Below are 16256 nucleotides of genomic sequence, written 5' to 3'. Positions count from 1 at the left end.
GATGTGAGTCCCTTGCTCATTGCACCATCAGGATTCAAGCAAGCCGGGCCGAAGAGGCTGAAATGCCAGAAACCGGTCCCCGGTAGCTTGTTTCCTTCCCAGTGTAAGAATTGGCTTTTGTAGTTTGGTTTGCCCTGTTCCCATCATGCACTGGGACAGGAACAGACTAATTTGCATACAGCCAGGTTCTGAAACTGGGATGGTGCAGTGAGCTAAAAAACGGTGTTGGATCTAGCCCTGATCTCTTGACTGGGTGAGAGTATTCTGTTTAATTCAGAGACTCTGTCCCTCACCACCCCTTGTTGTAAATATTTTTGTCCACCCTAAGCGTGGAAGGGTATGCTCAGATGTGAGTCCCTTGCTCATTGCACCATCAGGATTCAAGCAAGCCGGGCCGAAGAGGCTGAAATGCCAGAAACCGGTCCCCGGTAGCTTGTTTCCTTCCCAGTGTAAGAATTGGCTTTTGTAGTTTGGTTTGCCCTGTTCCCATCATGCACTGGGACAGGAACAGACTAATTTGCATACAGCCAGGTTCTGAAACTGGGATGGTGCAGTGAGCTAAAAAACGGTGTTGGATCTAGCCCTGATCTCTTGACTGGGTGAGAGTATTCTGTTTAATTCAGAGACTCTGTCCCTCACCACCCCTTGTTGTAAATATTTTTGTCCACCCTAAGCGTGGAAGGGTATGCTCAGATGTGAGTCCCTTGCTCATTGCACCATCAGGATTCAAGCAAGCCGGGCCGAAGAGGCTGAAATGCCAGAAACCGGTCCCCGGTAGCTTGTTTCCTTCCCAGTGTAAGAATTGGCTTTTGTAGTTTGGTTTGCCCTGTTCCCATCATGCACTGGGACAGGAACAGACTAATTTGCATACAGCCAGGTTCTGAAACTGGGATGGTGCAGTGAGCTAAAAAACGGTGTTGGATCTAGCCCTGATCTCTTGACTGGGTGAGAGTATTCTGTTTAATTCAGAGACTCTGTCCCTCACCACCCCTTGTTGTAAATATTTTTGTCCACCCTAAGCGTGGAAGGGTATGCTCAGATGTGAGTCCCTTGCTCATTGCACCATCAGGATTCAAGCAAGCCGGGCCGAAGAGGCTGAAATGCCAGAAACCGGTCCCCGGTAGCTTGTTTCCTTCCCAGTGTAAGAATTGGCTTTTGTAGTTTGGTTTGCCCTGTTCCCATCATGCACTGGGACAGGAACAGACTAATTTGCATACAGCCAGGTTCTGAAACTGGGATGGTGCAGTGAGCTAAAAAACGGTGTTGGATCTAGCCCTGATCTCTTGACTGGGTGAGAGTATTCTGTTTAATTCAGAGACTCTGTCCCTCACCACCCCTTGTTGTAAATATTTTTGTCCACCCTAAGCGTGGAAGGGTATGCTCAGATGTGAGTCCCTTGCTCATTGCACCATCAGGATTCAAGCAAGCCGGGCCGAAGAGGCTGAAATGCCAGAAACCGGTCCCCGGTAGCTTGTTTCCTTCCCAGTGTAAGAATTGGCTTTTGTAGTTTGGTTTGCCCTGTTCCCATCATGCACTGGGACAGGAACAGACTAATTTGCATACAGCCAGGTTCTGAAACTGGGATGGTGCAGTGAGCTAAAAAACGGTGTTGGATCTAGCCCTGATCTCTTGACTGGGTGAGAGTATTCTGTTTAATTCAGAGACTCTGTCCCTCACCACCCCTTGTTGTAAATATTTTTGTCCACCCTAAGCGTGGAAGGGTATGCTCAGATGTGAGTCCCTTGCTCATTGCACCATCAGGATTCAAGCAAGCCGGGCCGAAGAGGCTGAAATGCCAGAAACCGGTCCCCGGTAGCTTGTTTCCTTCCCAGTGTAAGAATTGGCTTTTGTAGTTTGGTTTGCCCTGTTCCCATCATGCACTGGGACAGGAACAGACTAATTTGCATACAGCCAGGTTCTGAAACTGGGATGGTGCAGTGAGCTAAAAAACGGTGTTGGATCTAGCCCTGATCTCTTGACTGGGTGAGAGTATTCTGTTTAATTCAGAGACTCTGTCCCTCACCACCCCTTGTTGTAAATATTTTTGTCCACCCTAAGCGTGGAAGGGTATGCTCAGATGTGAGTCCCTTGCTCATTGCACCATCAGGATTCAAGCAAGCCGGGCCGAAGAGGCTGAAATGCCAGAAACCGGTCCCCGGTAGCTTGTTTCCTTCCCAGTGTAAGAATTGGCTTTTGTAGTTTGGTTTGCCCTGTTCCCATCATGCACTGGGACAGGAACAGACTAATTTGCATACAGCCAGGTTCTGAAACTGGGATGGTGCAGTGAGCTAAAAAACGGTGTTGGATCTAGCCCTGATCTCTTGACTGGGTGAGAGTATTCTGTTTAATTCAGAGACTCTGTCCCTCACCACCCCTTGTTGTAAATATGGGTGTTGCTGTGGGCATTCCACCCCAACACCCATTGCTTTTTTACGCTATCCTAGATTCACAAGGCTGAAGCAGTGCCAAAAACTAACACCACAGAATGCCAGAAGTTAGAAAGGCGCAACGAGGGGAATTATTAATTTCTCCTCGTTCTTTGCTCTTTCCATGTGTGTGCTATCCTGAAGCACACATAGAAGGAGCAAATCACCATTATTGTTTATGTGCAGGAAGGAGTCCCTTCCTGCGCATAAACAATTGTCCCTGCTGCGCAGGCAGCCTTGCAACATGGCGGCAGGGTTCCTGCGCTGGCTCAAGGTAGATTTTTATCCAGAAGTGCTAGGGGAAACAAAGGGGTGCGCATAGTCCTGTGAATACGGCGCATCACTGCATTTTGAAAAAGTCTGAGCGCGGGGATGACAAATTTGACACAGCTCTGCACTCCTACATTTTCTTGTGAATATTCCCCTATGCTGCTTGCAGCTCCTGCACTGACTTGGAGAAGTTACGAGTTAAATGTAGGCACCTTAGAAAGTGTGGGGCATATTATCAAGGGGGTTTATCTCCGCTTTTTTGGCTTTAAAAGCCAAGAAAGCGGAGATAAAATGATCTCCCTATTACCTAGCTGTCGCTGACACCAGTTAGCGACAGCAAGTAGGAGATAGAGATCATCTTGGGCCCCACTTTGCATGTCAGTGATATTTATCACTAATGACATGCAAAGTGGGCGTGCCAAGATGTTAGCGACTGAAAACAGTCGCTAACATCGCTATCTCCTATTACCAACTTTTGAAGATATTCGTGCTAAGCGCGAATATCTCCAAAAACTAACACCTGCCCTGAGCAGTTCTTAGTCATGTTATCCAATGGGAGGTGGATAACATGGCTAAGAGCATTAGCTCGGTAATGCATGAATATCGCTGACTTTTCAGCGATATTCATACATTGCGGCAATTTTTATCGCATTTGCGATAAACCTTGGTAATATCAAGGTTTATTTGCGGTAAAAATCGCCGCAGCTCAGCGGTAAACTTTTGTCTCTAACCAAGCATGGTAATATGCTCCTGTATTCGAATAGTAACAGATCCTCTGCGCAGGCGCACACATTTTTTTATATAGCCCAAGATGATGTGCACATTTCGCCATTCTCCAGCGTTTGCTAAATCTGTGTCACATTGGAAATGCTAAACTGCAGACAGAAAGTCCCACTTGCCTTGAGACTGCAAAGACACCTCCATTCATAGACCCGAAGCAGGAGAGGGCAACGAAGATCGGCACAGCGAGAGAGAAGTTTCCCAACAATCGCTCAGCAAAAGTCTATTAAAACAAGAGAAAAATGAACATTGCATATTATCAGGACATTATAATAAACCTGGAGAGTAGCACAAAAGAAGCAATTTTAGATCTTATCCTCCTCAAACTCCCAAAGCACTGAGGCAATATTGGCTTAGATAAAGATGCACTAAATTACCTACGAGCGGTCTTCGAAATAGGTGAGCGGGAATTACCATAAACGCTGTTACAGCACTTTATTTTAATTCGAAATCTTTTTTATTGCCTTCTTTTTTGAATACACTAGGAAATCAGTCCCTGCTTTTGCAGATGGTAGCTTGCGCATCTCCTGAGATTCTGCGACCTTTGACCCCGAAGTAATATTCTGTGTTTTGCACTTGAGAAGAGAAATGCTGCTGCAAATCGAAACATGTACCGAGAGTGGGTGGTCTACAGCACAGTCTGCTGCTGTTACTGTTTGCTTATTCCTCTGCCTGAGTGAAGTCATGCTGCTTCATGGGTAAAGCTGAAACCTTCCTGTAATGTTTGTAAGCAGCGATTTGCACATTGTGTCTGCCTGAATGCATCAAAAGACACTGAACACGTAATAGAAGATTTCCAGGCACGCAAGAACAATGGTATAAGAAGCTTATTTATATTCTTAAATCTTGAAATGTAATCATGTCAAATTTGGTATTAAGAAGATTACTGTACAAATAAAATTATTGATGATATTTATGTAAGCAGTGTGTGAAAAAAGAGACAAGGCTTTATTTTAGTGTTGGGTGGTCGTACAAATTCTTCAATTGTTGGTATAAGCTCAGAGGGCCTCATTTATGAAAAGTGGCGCATTGCTGGGCAAAAAACAGTGATGCGTCACTTCTCATAGCACCATGCTTATGACACCATGGATGCGCTGAATTTACAATATGGCGCTCCATGGCGCAAGGATTCACAGACAAGTCAGGATTCTGACGTATGTATCTGATGGCACAAAAATTATGCATTGCTGGAGTGTGTCAGATAACTGATGCAACTCCAGCAACGTCTCATTACACATGGACGAGTCCCATGACAAAGGCCCTGCATCACTCCTTACACCTGCTTGAAGCAGGTGTAAGGATTGTGACACAGTCAAGTCGTAGAAGTGGCGCAGTGAAATCTCATAGATTTCACTGCGCCACTTCTGCATGGCTTTTTGACGGCGGGATGCCTAGCCTGCATATATTATACCTGACACAGCTATAATGTAGCACAGGCCTTTACAAAGTGGCACATCTGCCTAGATGCATCCCTTTGGAAATAAGGAGCAGTGTGGCACATTGTTTATACCACCACAGGGTCACAAAAAGTGATGCAACGCCACTTCAATCCCTCATAAATAAGGGCCAAATCTTTAGTTGGAAGATTCAATTCCAGTGGAGAATCTGTTGGTGAAATTACCACCACCATACCATCCATATGGTAGAGGGAATTATGCAAATTAATCTACAACGTGCAGGGGCTTTCAAATGGAGACTACCGCTTTCCTAACAAACAACAGAGTATCCATTGAAAACCAGCTCTTAGATATAAATGTCTGTTGTCTCAGTGATTAGCCATAGCGGATGTTGTGCCCTTGAGCTGATTTAGCCATTGGCACATTTTATGAATGATTGATTGGTTGATATATTGTTCCATTATATGAATGGTTTATTGATTGGTTGATTGTAGAACCTATACATAGCAATCTGCAAACTGATGAACCTCTAGTAGTCACACAGCCAAAAAATAAAAGAAGAAGGGGACAAAGTTCGACAGCACACTAATTGGAGAGTATCTTGAAAAAAATTGTACAGTTCCAAAGAAATCTTGTCTGAGATATTTTTAATTTTAAAAAAGAACACACAATCTAAAACAAAGACCCACACAGAGAATCTATGCTTGCCTCTAGTCTGGACATAGACTCAAATCAATAATTGTTGAATGATCTCAGAGGCTGGTTTCTATTATAAGATTGTATTTTAATCATACAACTATGTGTGGAATATTTGGTAAAACCTGTGAGATATATAGCACTGAAATGAACTTGAGTATGTATAAGCAACAAGCCATTTCCCTGAGGGCTTGATCCACTGGCGTCCATTTTTGAAAGTCGAAAGCCACTGCCTCAGTCTCTGGCTCCCAGGGGTTCATGGAAGCAGGTACAGCAGAGGGCAAGAGGGAGAAGTTTAAGGAGTGACAGAGTGAGCAGCAGAAGATGAGGGAGAGGGGTGAGAGCAGGAATAGGAGAGAGAGAGGGAATACAGAGGATAAAGACAAGAGAGCAGAAAAAGGAAAGGAAGAGGCTGAGGTAAACTTCAAAAAGTCATTCTGGTTGATTAGCCAAGTTAGGAAGATCAATGTGCTCTGTTTGTCACCCTAAAAGATTACCTGGATATCATCATGTACATCCACCACAGGATATCTTATTATAGAATGGATTTTTCTCATTGAGGATCACTGGTTATTCAAAGCAGTGCACATTTAGGTTTTCTTGGCTCTCAAATACAGCACATTGATGTCAATCGATCAATCAAGTAACCAAAGTGGCACTTATGAAGCGCATAGCTACTTAGTAGAGTGTCCTGGAGCTAGCGGTAGATCAACACCTGGTCTCACAAATACGGATCACAGATCAAACAGCATGGTTAAACAGCCAAGCTTTTTGGCTGCGTTTGAAGGTGCCTGCATCCTTAGTCGAATGCAGAAGCCAAGGCAGGGCATTCCCCGCTATAGCAGCCAATACTGAGAAAGAGGCGCCTCTCCATTTCTTCACCTTGATCTTAGGGACCACCGCCAACAGAGCGTCTAAGTAGCTTATGGTTCTCGAGGGATGATAATGCTAGAGTCTCTTGGTAAGATAGCTGGGACCTAGGTCATAGAACGCTCTATCGGCCATCATCAAACCCTTAAACAATACTTTCTCCCGCACAGGCAGCCTGTGCAAATCCTTGAGATGGTAATAAATTGAAGTGTTTCTCCGGATGTTAAACAAGAGTACGGCTGCAGCATTATGTATCAAATACAGATGTTTGAGTAGGTACAGAGGGAGACCCCAGTATAAGGCATTGATGTAGTCCAGCCGAGATGTTATTAGGGCATGGACTACTGTCTTCTAACCCAACAAAGGAAGCCTTGAGTTGAAGGAAAAATGCCCCAAGTTGAAGGAAAAATGCACCTTCTAACTGAAAATGTTCTTCAAAAGTACCAGTTTGTAAATTCCATGTCTTACAATCGGGGTGTCATAAGGCACATTCAGTGTCCTGTAATAACTACTCAATCACCATTAGACTTTTTTGCCTGAGGGATCGTTTTATACAGTTCCCCAACATCTAGGATCAAATGAATCAGAGTTGATTGATCAAATGGCAAGTATTTTGCCAAATTATGTACATCCCTGTTGTCACTTAGATATGATGGCATCTTAAGGACTTCTGAACTTGAAGAAAACTAACCATTCTAACATTGATGACCAGACACAGATAGTCACCATGAAGGAGGAGTATGCTGTTGTGAACTTTTCAAAGGGTATAGACATATGTGGCATGGGATTCTCAGGCACTAAGAACACCACCTCATTTTTGGAGATCCAACTTGCAGCAACCTCTTCAGAATGTTAGTTCCTCTCACAGTAAAGGAATATCATATGGTATCGTTTTTTGTCACCAGGCAATAATCCCAGCATCTTATTGTATAGAAGTACATGATCTGGACCACAATTGCTCCATCTTTATCAGAGTTCTTATGGAACCCTCTATCTGTCAGTGTTTCTCCTTCTTCTCTTTTAGGACTGTCAACAAATAACTGTCATTTTATCTTTTATCTAGTATTTCTGTCTTTGATGAAGGGTCGTCTGATAAATTCTCCCTAATATTTAACTCTTATCTGTTTTAACTAGTCACTCCTTCTGGTGATTCTAGGGACATTTGGGATCCAATGGTCACCTAGGTTGCCAAGGTTTTCCATCTTGCTCTCCTTTTGCCTATGCCTTATACAATCATCCTCAAGGTCAGGCTAAACAAACCGATTTTAGTGCTAACTTTTCTCCAAACTTGGATCAGTGAATTGCTCCTAGAGGTACTTGGTTCCTCTTCTTGAGCTTGTAAAGTTCAAATTATGTAGGGTAGATCAGTTCTTTCTGAAGTTTTTTGCATAAACCTTTAGTTGAAGTAGAGTATGTATCCTTCACATAAGGGTATGTGGATTAATGAGACAAGAGCCGTTATTTTTAAACAACAAAATATTAGAGTTGGTAATAAAGTATTTAGACTGAGTCTGATCTGTGTTGATCACTTCTAGTAGTTTATTTATTCTTGGTTATGAAGAACACATATTGAATGGCAGTTCATTTTGCCAAAATTTCACTCAACATAGCATCTGACAATTTTAAATCAATGTCAATAATCAAAATTAGCCAGTTGTGTATGCATTTCCACACTATGTAACTCCTTTCTTTTCAGAAGTTGATCTGCTCCCAAAAAAATATGCAGCTCATGCATTACATTTAAGCTAACTGAGGCTTTTCCCATCATGTAATATACTGCATTTTGGTTTCCTTTGAACAATGAAAGTGTTTCCAATCACCTACGGGTCCAAATAGCGACAGTACTACAAAAAGATCCTCACCATAGGCTTGAGAAATATCTTCAATGGTGGGCAGAATTGTATTTCTAGAGTGTTGGGGCAGGAATGTCCCCTGCGTGGTATACAGCCATGTTCCTCTGACATGAGTGCCCAGATGTGTGTATCTGGTATCCTGTTCTGTTGGTTTTAACCCTGAAGTCACAATAATTTAGTATGTGTATAAAGGCCTAGGCCTGTCCTTAGACATTGAAAAGCTACTCTGCCTGCTTGCTTATTCTGCCACCTGCAAGACCTGTAACTGTGAACTTTTGTTGTGTTGGACAGTGGGACAATGACCTCCCTCTTCCAGAGTATACATACTGTTATCCTCAATTATTGCAAAATCAAAATTCCATATTATTTTCCCACTCTGATTCAAAATTATTGAGCTCCATCAGCCTTATTTTTGGCACCAGTGGTGTGCACTCAAGTGATAGTGAATCCAGAGGCAAAGTTGGGTATTAAATCTAACTCTGCTTCTGCATTTCCAAACCCCTTGTTTGGGATTAAGAGGGAGAGTCACCAAAGTACAATTACAACCATTTTAGCTGCCCCAACAATTTGTTCAGTAGAAAGATGGGTACTGCATATTACACAAGGATCTAGAACAGAAATAAGCAAAATAGTTAAAAATAAAGGGGGGTCCTTTATAAAAAGTCAGACATTTACCCCTGCAGGCTTTTGCCTACATTTGAATTATTTCTACTGCACCCCAAACAATTTGATGGTGTACTCTCTATTAGAACATTGGAATGTTGGAAGCTCCATTGAAAAAAATGGACTGCTCCGGGCTTCTAACGCCTCTTGAAGCCCAGAGCTCCAACATCCTAATGTTTGCTCACAGCTGCTGCTGTGAACAAAAGGCCTCACAGAGGATTTTAATCCCCTTGGCTCTGTAAGGCCTTTGTTTTACAGATTAGAACATTCTGCCTTCACAGGGAGGAATGTTCTAATAGCCTTAGAGCCGTCCGTAGCGGGCTCTACCGACCATTAAAGGCCTGCTCCTTTGTTAAGCACTTGAGCAGGACTTTAATGGCTGGTAGAGCCCACTACAGCTGACTCTAAGGTTATATTATCCAACTATGAAAACACATTTCTGTTGACATTTCTAATAATAATAGAATATATTCCCATGAATGTGAGCATTTGCAGGTGTTCTCTATGTTTTACTCAGGTCCCCACCCTATAACACACAGCAAATCTCTGCTAGAAGAGTGACTCACACATACAAATGTAATTGAATTTCCTAGTTTCGTGGGTTACAGTTTAGACTTTCCACTTGTAAAATAACCTAATTTTCCAACTAAGTATAACTGAGCACCCATGTTTAACGTCAGTGTGGCAATAGCTTTGTCATGTGGGCTCCGGGGGTATACTGTCCAAACTGAATTTATATGAAATAAGACATTTTTAAAAAAAAAACAATATGAAGTAATAGTAATGGGCACACCAATATTTCCTGCCAGAGACTTGGAAGGCCCTTAGCAATTGGAGTGCCGCCTGCACCAAAGTAAAATGTAATGAGTGGGGGCATGGATGAAAGAGGAGGAGGTGTTGCTGCTTCCAATTTTGGTACAATGAAGTGCAACATTAACTTCCAATCTATCACCCACCCACCCTCCTACTTCACAGCATGTGCATCAGCCTTTTACAAAAGGAGAGGGCATTTTCTGGGGGGGTGGCAATTTTGAGAAACGGAGATATCTTGCAATATTACGCAATAATCGTGCATACAAATCTATTCCTATTGTTCTGATACTATACATTGGAATGTACATGTATGTAGCCTGTATACTTCTCTTCAAACCCTGATAAGTCACCCTTCAATTAACTGCATGTACTGCTCTCTGCTTTACATCTCTGGTCCTCGCAGACATCACATGCTCATAGACACAGCCCATCTTCCAAGCCCATACTCATGTGCTACAACACTACCTCATTACAATATTAAAACTCCTTATTCAGTTCTTCACAGTACATAGTTTGTTCCTTCAATACCACCTGCCACAAACCTGAAAGTGTTCTTTTTTTACAAAAGCCTAAGAATGAGATTAATCTTGCAGAAAATGCAATCAATAATAGCCAAGATTTACCATTCCCCTTTGACCTGTTGATGCTATAAATCAAGGCAACAGTTACAGTCTTTCTATGGTCAGTTTTGTTAACTTATGGTTTAGATGAATCCTTAGTTTATTTTCTGGCATACCTTCATAGCGATTTGAAAGCCCGTGTTTGTATAAATAATGATGGCGAAGTCTCCAATGATATTTTAATTGGTATGGGGGTCAGACAAGGTTGTGTACTGGCCCCCCTACTTTTTATTTTGTATATTAATGATCTGAGCACCTGTCTGAGCAAACTAACCAATGATGTTCTGCAAGTTAACGGCAATTCAGTTCCCGCATTGCTCTACGCGGACGACGCGGTCCTTATGGGCCGTACCCCCAATGCCTTGCGAATCTTAATTTCTGGCTTTGTTAAATTCATGGCAGAACTTGGGCTTTGTACTCATTTTAAAAAATCATTCATAATGTCTTGCGGCCCGAAAAGTTATAAAATAAGCCATATCCAATCAGGGGATGATATTTTAAAATGCACTTGCACTTTCCCATATCTCGGTCTGCTATTTTCCAATACCGGCTCTTGGCAACCCCATGTCGCTCTGGGTAGGAATAAAATGAGCAAGGCCATCAATTCATTAACTTCCCTTCGCCAACCCAAACAAGCAGACGTGATGTTGTCACTTTTACAAATCTATAAAACACAATGCCTGCCTGTGGGCACCTATGGTGCCGAGATATGGGGTTATTCCAACAGCATACAATTACAGTCCGAAGAAAATAGATTCTGCCGGAAGATTTTAGGGGGGGTAATAAGTGCACCAACTCACATTTGTCACAGGGAACTAAACCTCCCTTATATTGAAGATTTCATAAGATCTAGACCCGCACTGTTTTGGATAAAAATTTGGTGCAACCCTGCCGCTTCCTTGTCACGTGATATCATCAAGGACTGTTTAAAATGTGAGAAGGCTGACCGTATACCCTGGCTCAGGGCTGTAGAAAACAGTTTATCAAGTGTGGGCCTGGGCCACCTTTTCACATCCCCACAACTGATTGATCAAACACATAAGAACTTAACAAAAAGGGCTCTTTATGAAAGTTATCGCAAGGAAAGGCTAAGGCGTGACCTGACAAAACCTTCTATAATTAGATATACCACCTTTATGGAGCCATGCGAGAAACCATCTGCCCCGCCTCAGAGTTACCTACGCTTAAAACTAGGCAGATGGAACAGGAGTTTGCTATTCCGATTTAGAGATGGAAGCATCATAAACTTACTTTGTTTTCCGCTGGGTTTTAACAAATATGTGGAAAGTACAAAATGTCCTTGTAATCACGGTGGCACACAAAGTTTGCTCCATTTCATTTTCTTTCGTGGTTTTTACAGATTGCACACTTTGCACTTTATAATGCAGTATTGTAGAAAAAATGCTCTGACCGATTTTAAGGTAGCTTTTACTGATATTTTAATGTTAAAAACTAACAAAGCCATCTTCAGAGTAAGCAGCTTTCTTAAAGCAGCTGTTCGATCACGTGCTTCTCTGCTAATAGACTGAAACATTTGTACTATGCGTATTCTTTGCACTTCTGCTTATTTGCACAATGCATATTTTTGCCCTAAGAATTGTATTTTTGCACATGATTAAACTGTATGTGGATATGTGTTCGGATATGTGGGACGGGAGCTGTGTTTTATATTACTGATGAATTTTATGTTGTACTTTTATGGATGTTTTACAATCCGAATAAAGATCGTTTGACTTGACTTGACTTGACAGTCTTTCTACTACCAAGTGAGATAATGATTTATTTTTTTGGATTCGACTTAATAGCCCTGCTGTCTGCAAGGCATGCTGTTATCAATGCTTTAAAATATACAAACACTGACTGCTTGCTTCACCTAGAGGTGCATTACACTCTCACCTCATGCTATTGACTGTTTCTGTCTTACATCACATACTTCCATTGGAATGCCCGAGGGACTTTTTTACATCTGTAAAGTTAACTCAGTCATCACAGGGTCTGTCACGTTCACTTCTTTATCTCCTATGTACATTCTATACAGAAAGCAGTCTTCTTTTTCTACTTTTTCCCAGCACTAGAAAAGTCAATACAGCAGGAATTGATGTGATAAATATCAATTGCCATTGCAATGCATAGAAACAGCATTTAAAATTAACTGTGTTTAAATGCACTGACACATTAAGCGAGACCTAATAGCTTAGATCACACTTGTTTACCAGTGTACGTGACAGTTACACATCTCTGAATAATGTGTGAACCCACACCCATTTGGAGAATACGCCCATTTAAAAATAAGACTATTGGGCATGAGCCACAGAAAAAGACAAAAACAGTGAGCTCTGAAGAGTAGATTTGAAATTCGAAAAGTAAACAAATAAAAGAAAGGCACAGAATATAAGCATGCTATCATACTTACCACGGCCACTGCTTTCGAGAGCAGCAATTCCTCCGCGCTAATTGTCGTGAAGTATGCCACATTTGTGAGCACATACCCAACAGTGACAATCGCCATAGAGATGCATATTGCAAGAGGTATATTTCTAAAATGGAAGAAAAACAGAATGAGTGCATAGTTGAAGGATCACTAAAGTCTACAGTAGCTCACAGTGGATGAGAGAATCAAATTCAAAATCCTGGTCTACAAGGCCTACTCAGGCCACATTTTGTCCACAACAGAAACCTGTGCTTATCAACAGGACACATCATTAGTCAATGATAGTCCAAAACTGATGAAACATGGAGGAATATCTCTGGAAATTCAGTGTTCCAGGCTCTGGAACATAATGAATCCAAGCTTGAGGGTAGAACCAATCTAAGCGAGATTCAGAAAAGGACTGAAAACAGAACTGTTCCAAACTGGTTCTACTGAACTTCTCACTGATAGACAAGGTGAATTATAAATATCAGACTGGTTTCCCCTTGAGCCGACTGGACCCCACCAACTTCTATTTATTTATAACGTTTTATACAGCGTGAACATGACCTGTGACGGTACTAGAGCGCTTTACTGGGGGAGAATAAGAAACAGGGTAAAGAAACAGTTAAAGGCACAGGAATAATCGCAAATCAATATGAATACAATCAGAGAAGAATAACAAATTGAGGAACAGGACCTCCATAAGATCAGCAGGATAGTTGTCATGATCAACAAATGTGAAGAAAAAAACCCAAGGATAAGATCTATCGACACAGGCTCTTCAGCAGTGCTCTGAGGTATCTAAAGCGGTGGCACGCAACGTATTAGAGAACTCCAAAATAATTATTGAAACATTCATGCAAACATTGCTTTGTTTAGCAGCACTGCTGCTGCTGCAAAGCGCTGGCTTCAGAAATACAAATATTGCCTGAATCGCATAGCCTTTTGTGCATGCAATTAGAACTTAGCCAAGTAAATCACGTACTCTTGCACATACCCTTGTTCAATTTATTAAATATGAATTTATAGTCACAAAGGCTTAACAAATAAGTATATAACACCCCAGTCTAGTTTAACATTACAAAGCAGAAAATGCTTTCACAGGAAGGGGGCGTCCTAGGGCAGAAATCTAATTAAACATTTGAGTAAAACCATGAGTTTGTTGTTACTCACAGAATTCTGCAGTACCCATTTCCACTCTGGACAAAGTCAAAACTTACTCTGGTTAAAGATCAAACTAGTTTCCATGGGGTTTATGTGAAGGAAAGCTTTTGGCTCCAATCCACCAATATGTGCCTTGTCCTGAGATTTTCATTGGGTGGAGTGAGCAGAATCTTAAAACACTGCTACTTCCTAACAAAGGTATGAACGTTGTGGTGCTTTGTCCGAAACATTTTGCATTTGTTGTAGAAAGTCATGGCAAGGATTTATGTGTTTCTTCACCTAGAAATCAAAGTACGCTCCCTAGAGGATTTTTATTAAGTGAGATTAGATATTAAGAATGTTGTCCGTTCCGTTGTGTCTAACTGCGTAGCCGAACACGAAATCCACTTTTACTATGGCATGGTGATATTTCCAGGCTATGCATTGAATTTACTTTCCAGCACAAACGATTTATGGAGCTGATAAGAGGCACTTTCATGGACCAAAAAGCATTTTGCTCTGCCTAGTGCTGCTTTATATCAAGGAGGAGTCTCTTGGGCTGATTTTCACAAACACCAATAGGTTTTAGTGCAAAGCCCTATCTAATAAGTAGCCAGAGTGGGATTTATGTGAAAAGTACTACCTCCTTGAAGCAGGTCTTAATAAAGGGAAATGTCCTCATTTAAAAAAAAAAAAAGTATTTCAAGTATAAAAAAGAGTAGTTGAAGTTTTCAATAGCTTTTAAAAGTATTAGCATACAAATAATGTGTGATAATATGTGATGGATTTAATTTTTGTTTTTTCCTATCTCAGCAAATGATCGAGCATAAAATAAAACAAACTGAAAGCCATGTAATCTTCTTCACCTAATACTCATAAATTCCCCGACATTGTCACTTCAACCACACCGTTGGTTGCTTTCCTCCCCCATATAACGTCAGGTCCCACATTCAAGTCACGGAAGGGTTGTTCTTTAGAAAACCATGATAATATCCTCTCCTCCTCAGAAAATCTGCCCAAACAGCATTCTGATCTTTCCAAGATTTGGTAAGAAATAATTACTTAAGTAAGGAACGATCCTCCTTCAAATCCATATACAATAAAACGCCTACCAGCAGCTACACACATCAATTAAATGTTAATATTCATTAACATTCTAAAATATTTCTCCAATATAGATATATATATATGTATATACAATAAAAAACGACTTTAACATGTGTAAAGATGTAAGTAAAGTACAGCACTGACTTCAAACTCTCATTCCCACTGCTAATCTGCTTATAAAGTTTATTGCAAGAAATTGCCTACAGCATGATTAAACATAGCCACATATTATCCCATAACTAGGCCCGGGTGGAGTTCACAGAGTTAAATGCGGAACTTCGTTACAATACCAATAGGGAAGAACCTTTCCTGAGGCGATATGAAGAAGAATCTTTATGGCTTCTCTAAGAGGCGACACAACTTTACAGTACAAGACCCACACTTGGCACTACAGCTGGCAAAATGCTATTTTACCTGAGCGCTGAAACTCTTCTGTTGTTCTTGAGTGACACAATCATCATTAAAGTGTGTCTCGCCACTCACTCCTCACACGCGGTCTTCATCTCCCTGCTTTCTGGATTTCCAGGTGCACTCAGTAATATTTACAGATGTGCTGACCAAGACATACATAAGTTGAGCTGCTCGTGTTGTAAGACAATAGGGCCCCAAGAATAAACAGATGAACATACTGTGGCATTGTTCTTCAGAGATGCAATAATGTTTCAACAAGAGCCTTCAAACGCCAAGAAAATGTATAACCAGCGCCACTCATTCCAAGATGCCGTGACATAAAATCCCATTGGCCCAACCTGCTGTCGGTCATAGTCTACACTTGAAAAGCAATTCTGCCCGAATGCTGTAGAAATAAAGAATATGAGTAAGAGAGCTGTTAAGAAAGTTTGGAAAAGCTGTTGAACTCCTGACCCTGCTTATTCAAAGCAAGCTACTCTTGCACCTGTGCTTGTTTTACATAATTGCCTGTCCTGCTTCTCTTTGTCTTCAGCTATGAACTGTCGGCCCCAGACGAAGACTGGCTTTTTCTGTAACTAGTTACATAGCAATTATCATGTTTCAAAGCAAACTGCAGTTTAAGGAATGAAATAAAAGAAACTGTTGGACTTCAATTTATTGAGCCAACTGTGCCTTTGTCCATTGTGTTGTTGAGAGTTGAAAGATTTCACCAGTTAGCTGTGCAGACTTCTGCTTGAGTGGTGTTCTGAGAAAAGGAAACCTTTGACACAGTCTACTTTTGTTTTGACACCAAG

General features: G+C 41.4%; 1 protein-coding gene across 1 annotated transcript in view; it reads right to left on the bottom strand.

The window, feature by feature from the left end:
- Positions 1-16256, bottom strand: part of LOC147728336 (cystine/glutamate transporter-like) — a 723773-nt gene that overhangs the window by 168875 nt on the left and 538642 nt on the right. Inside the window, exons 7-8 of the mRNA XM_086962152.1 lie at positions 12802-12925; positions 3596-3699 (exon numbers count right to left, since the gene is read on the bottom strand). Coding sequence (XP_086818278.1) covers positions 3596-3699; positions 12802-12925 — 228 coding nt within the window. The remainder of the gene's footprint in view (positions 1-3595; positions 3700-12801; positions 12926-16256) is intronic.

This window comes from Lissotriton vulgaris, chromosome 3_1, assembly GCF_964263255.1.
Source record: "Lissotriton vulgaris chromosome 3_1, aLisVul1.2, whole genome shotgun sequence".
NCBI classification, from domain to species: Eukaryota; Metazoa; Chordata; class Amphibia; order Caudata; family Salamandridae; genus Lissotriton; species Lissotriton vulgaris.
The sequence above is the reverse complement of the archived record's forward strand: the minus strand, read 5'-3'. Positions and strand labels throughout refer to the sequence as shown.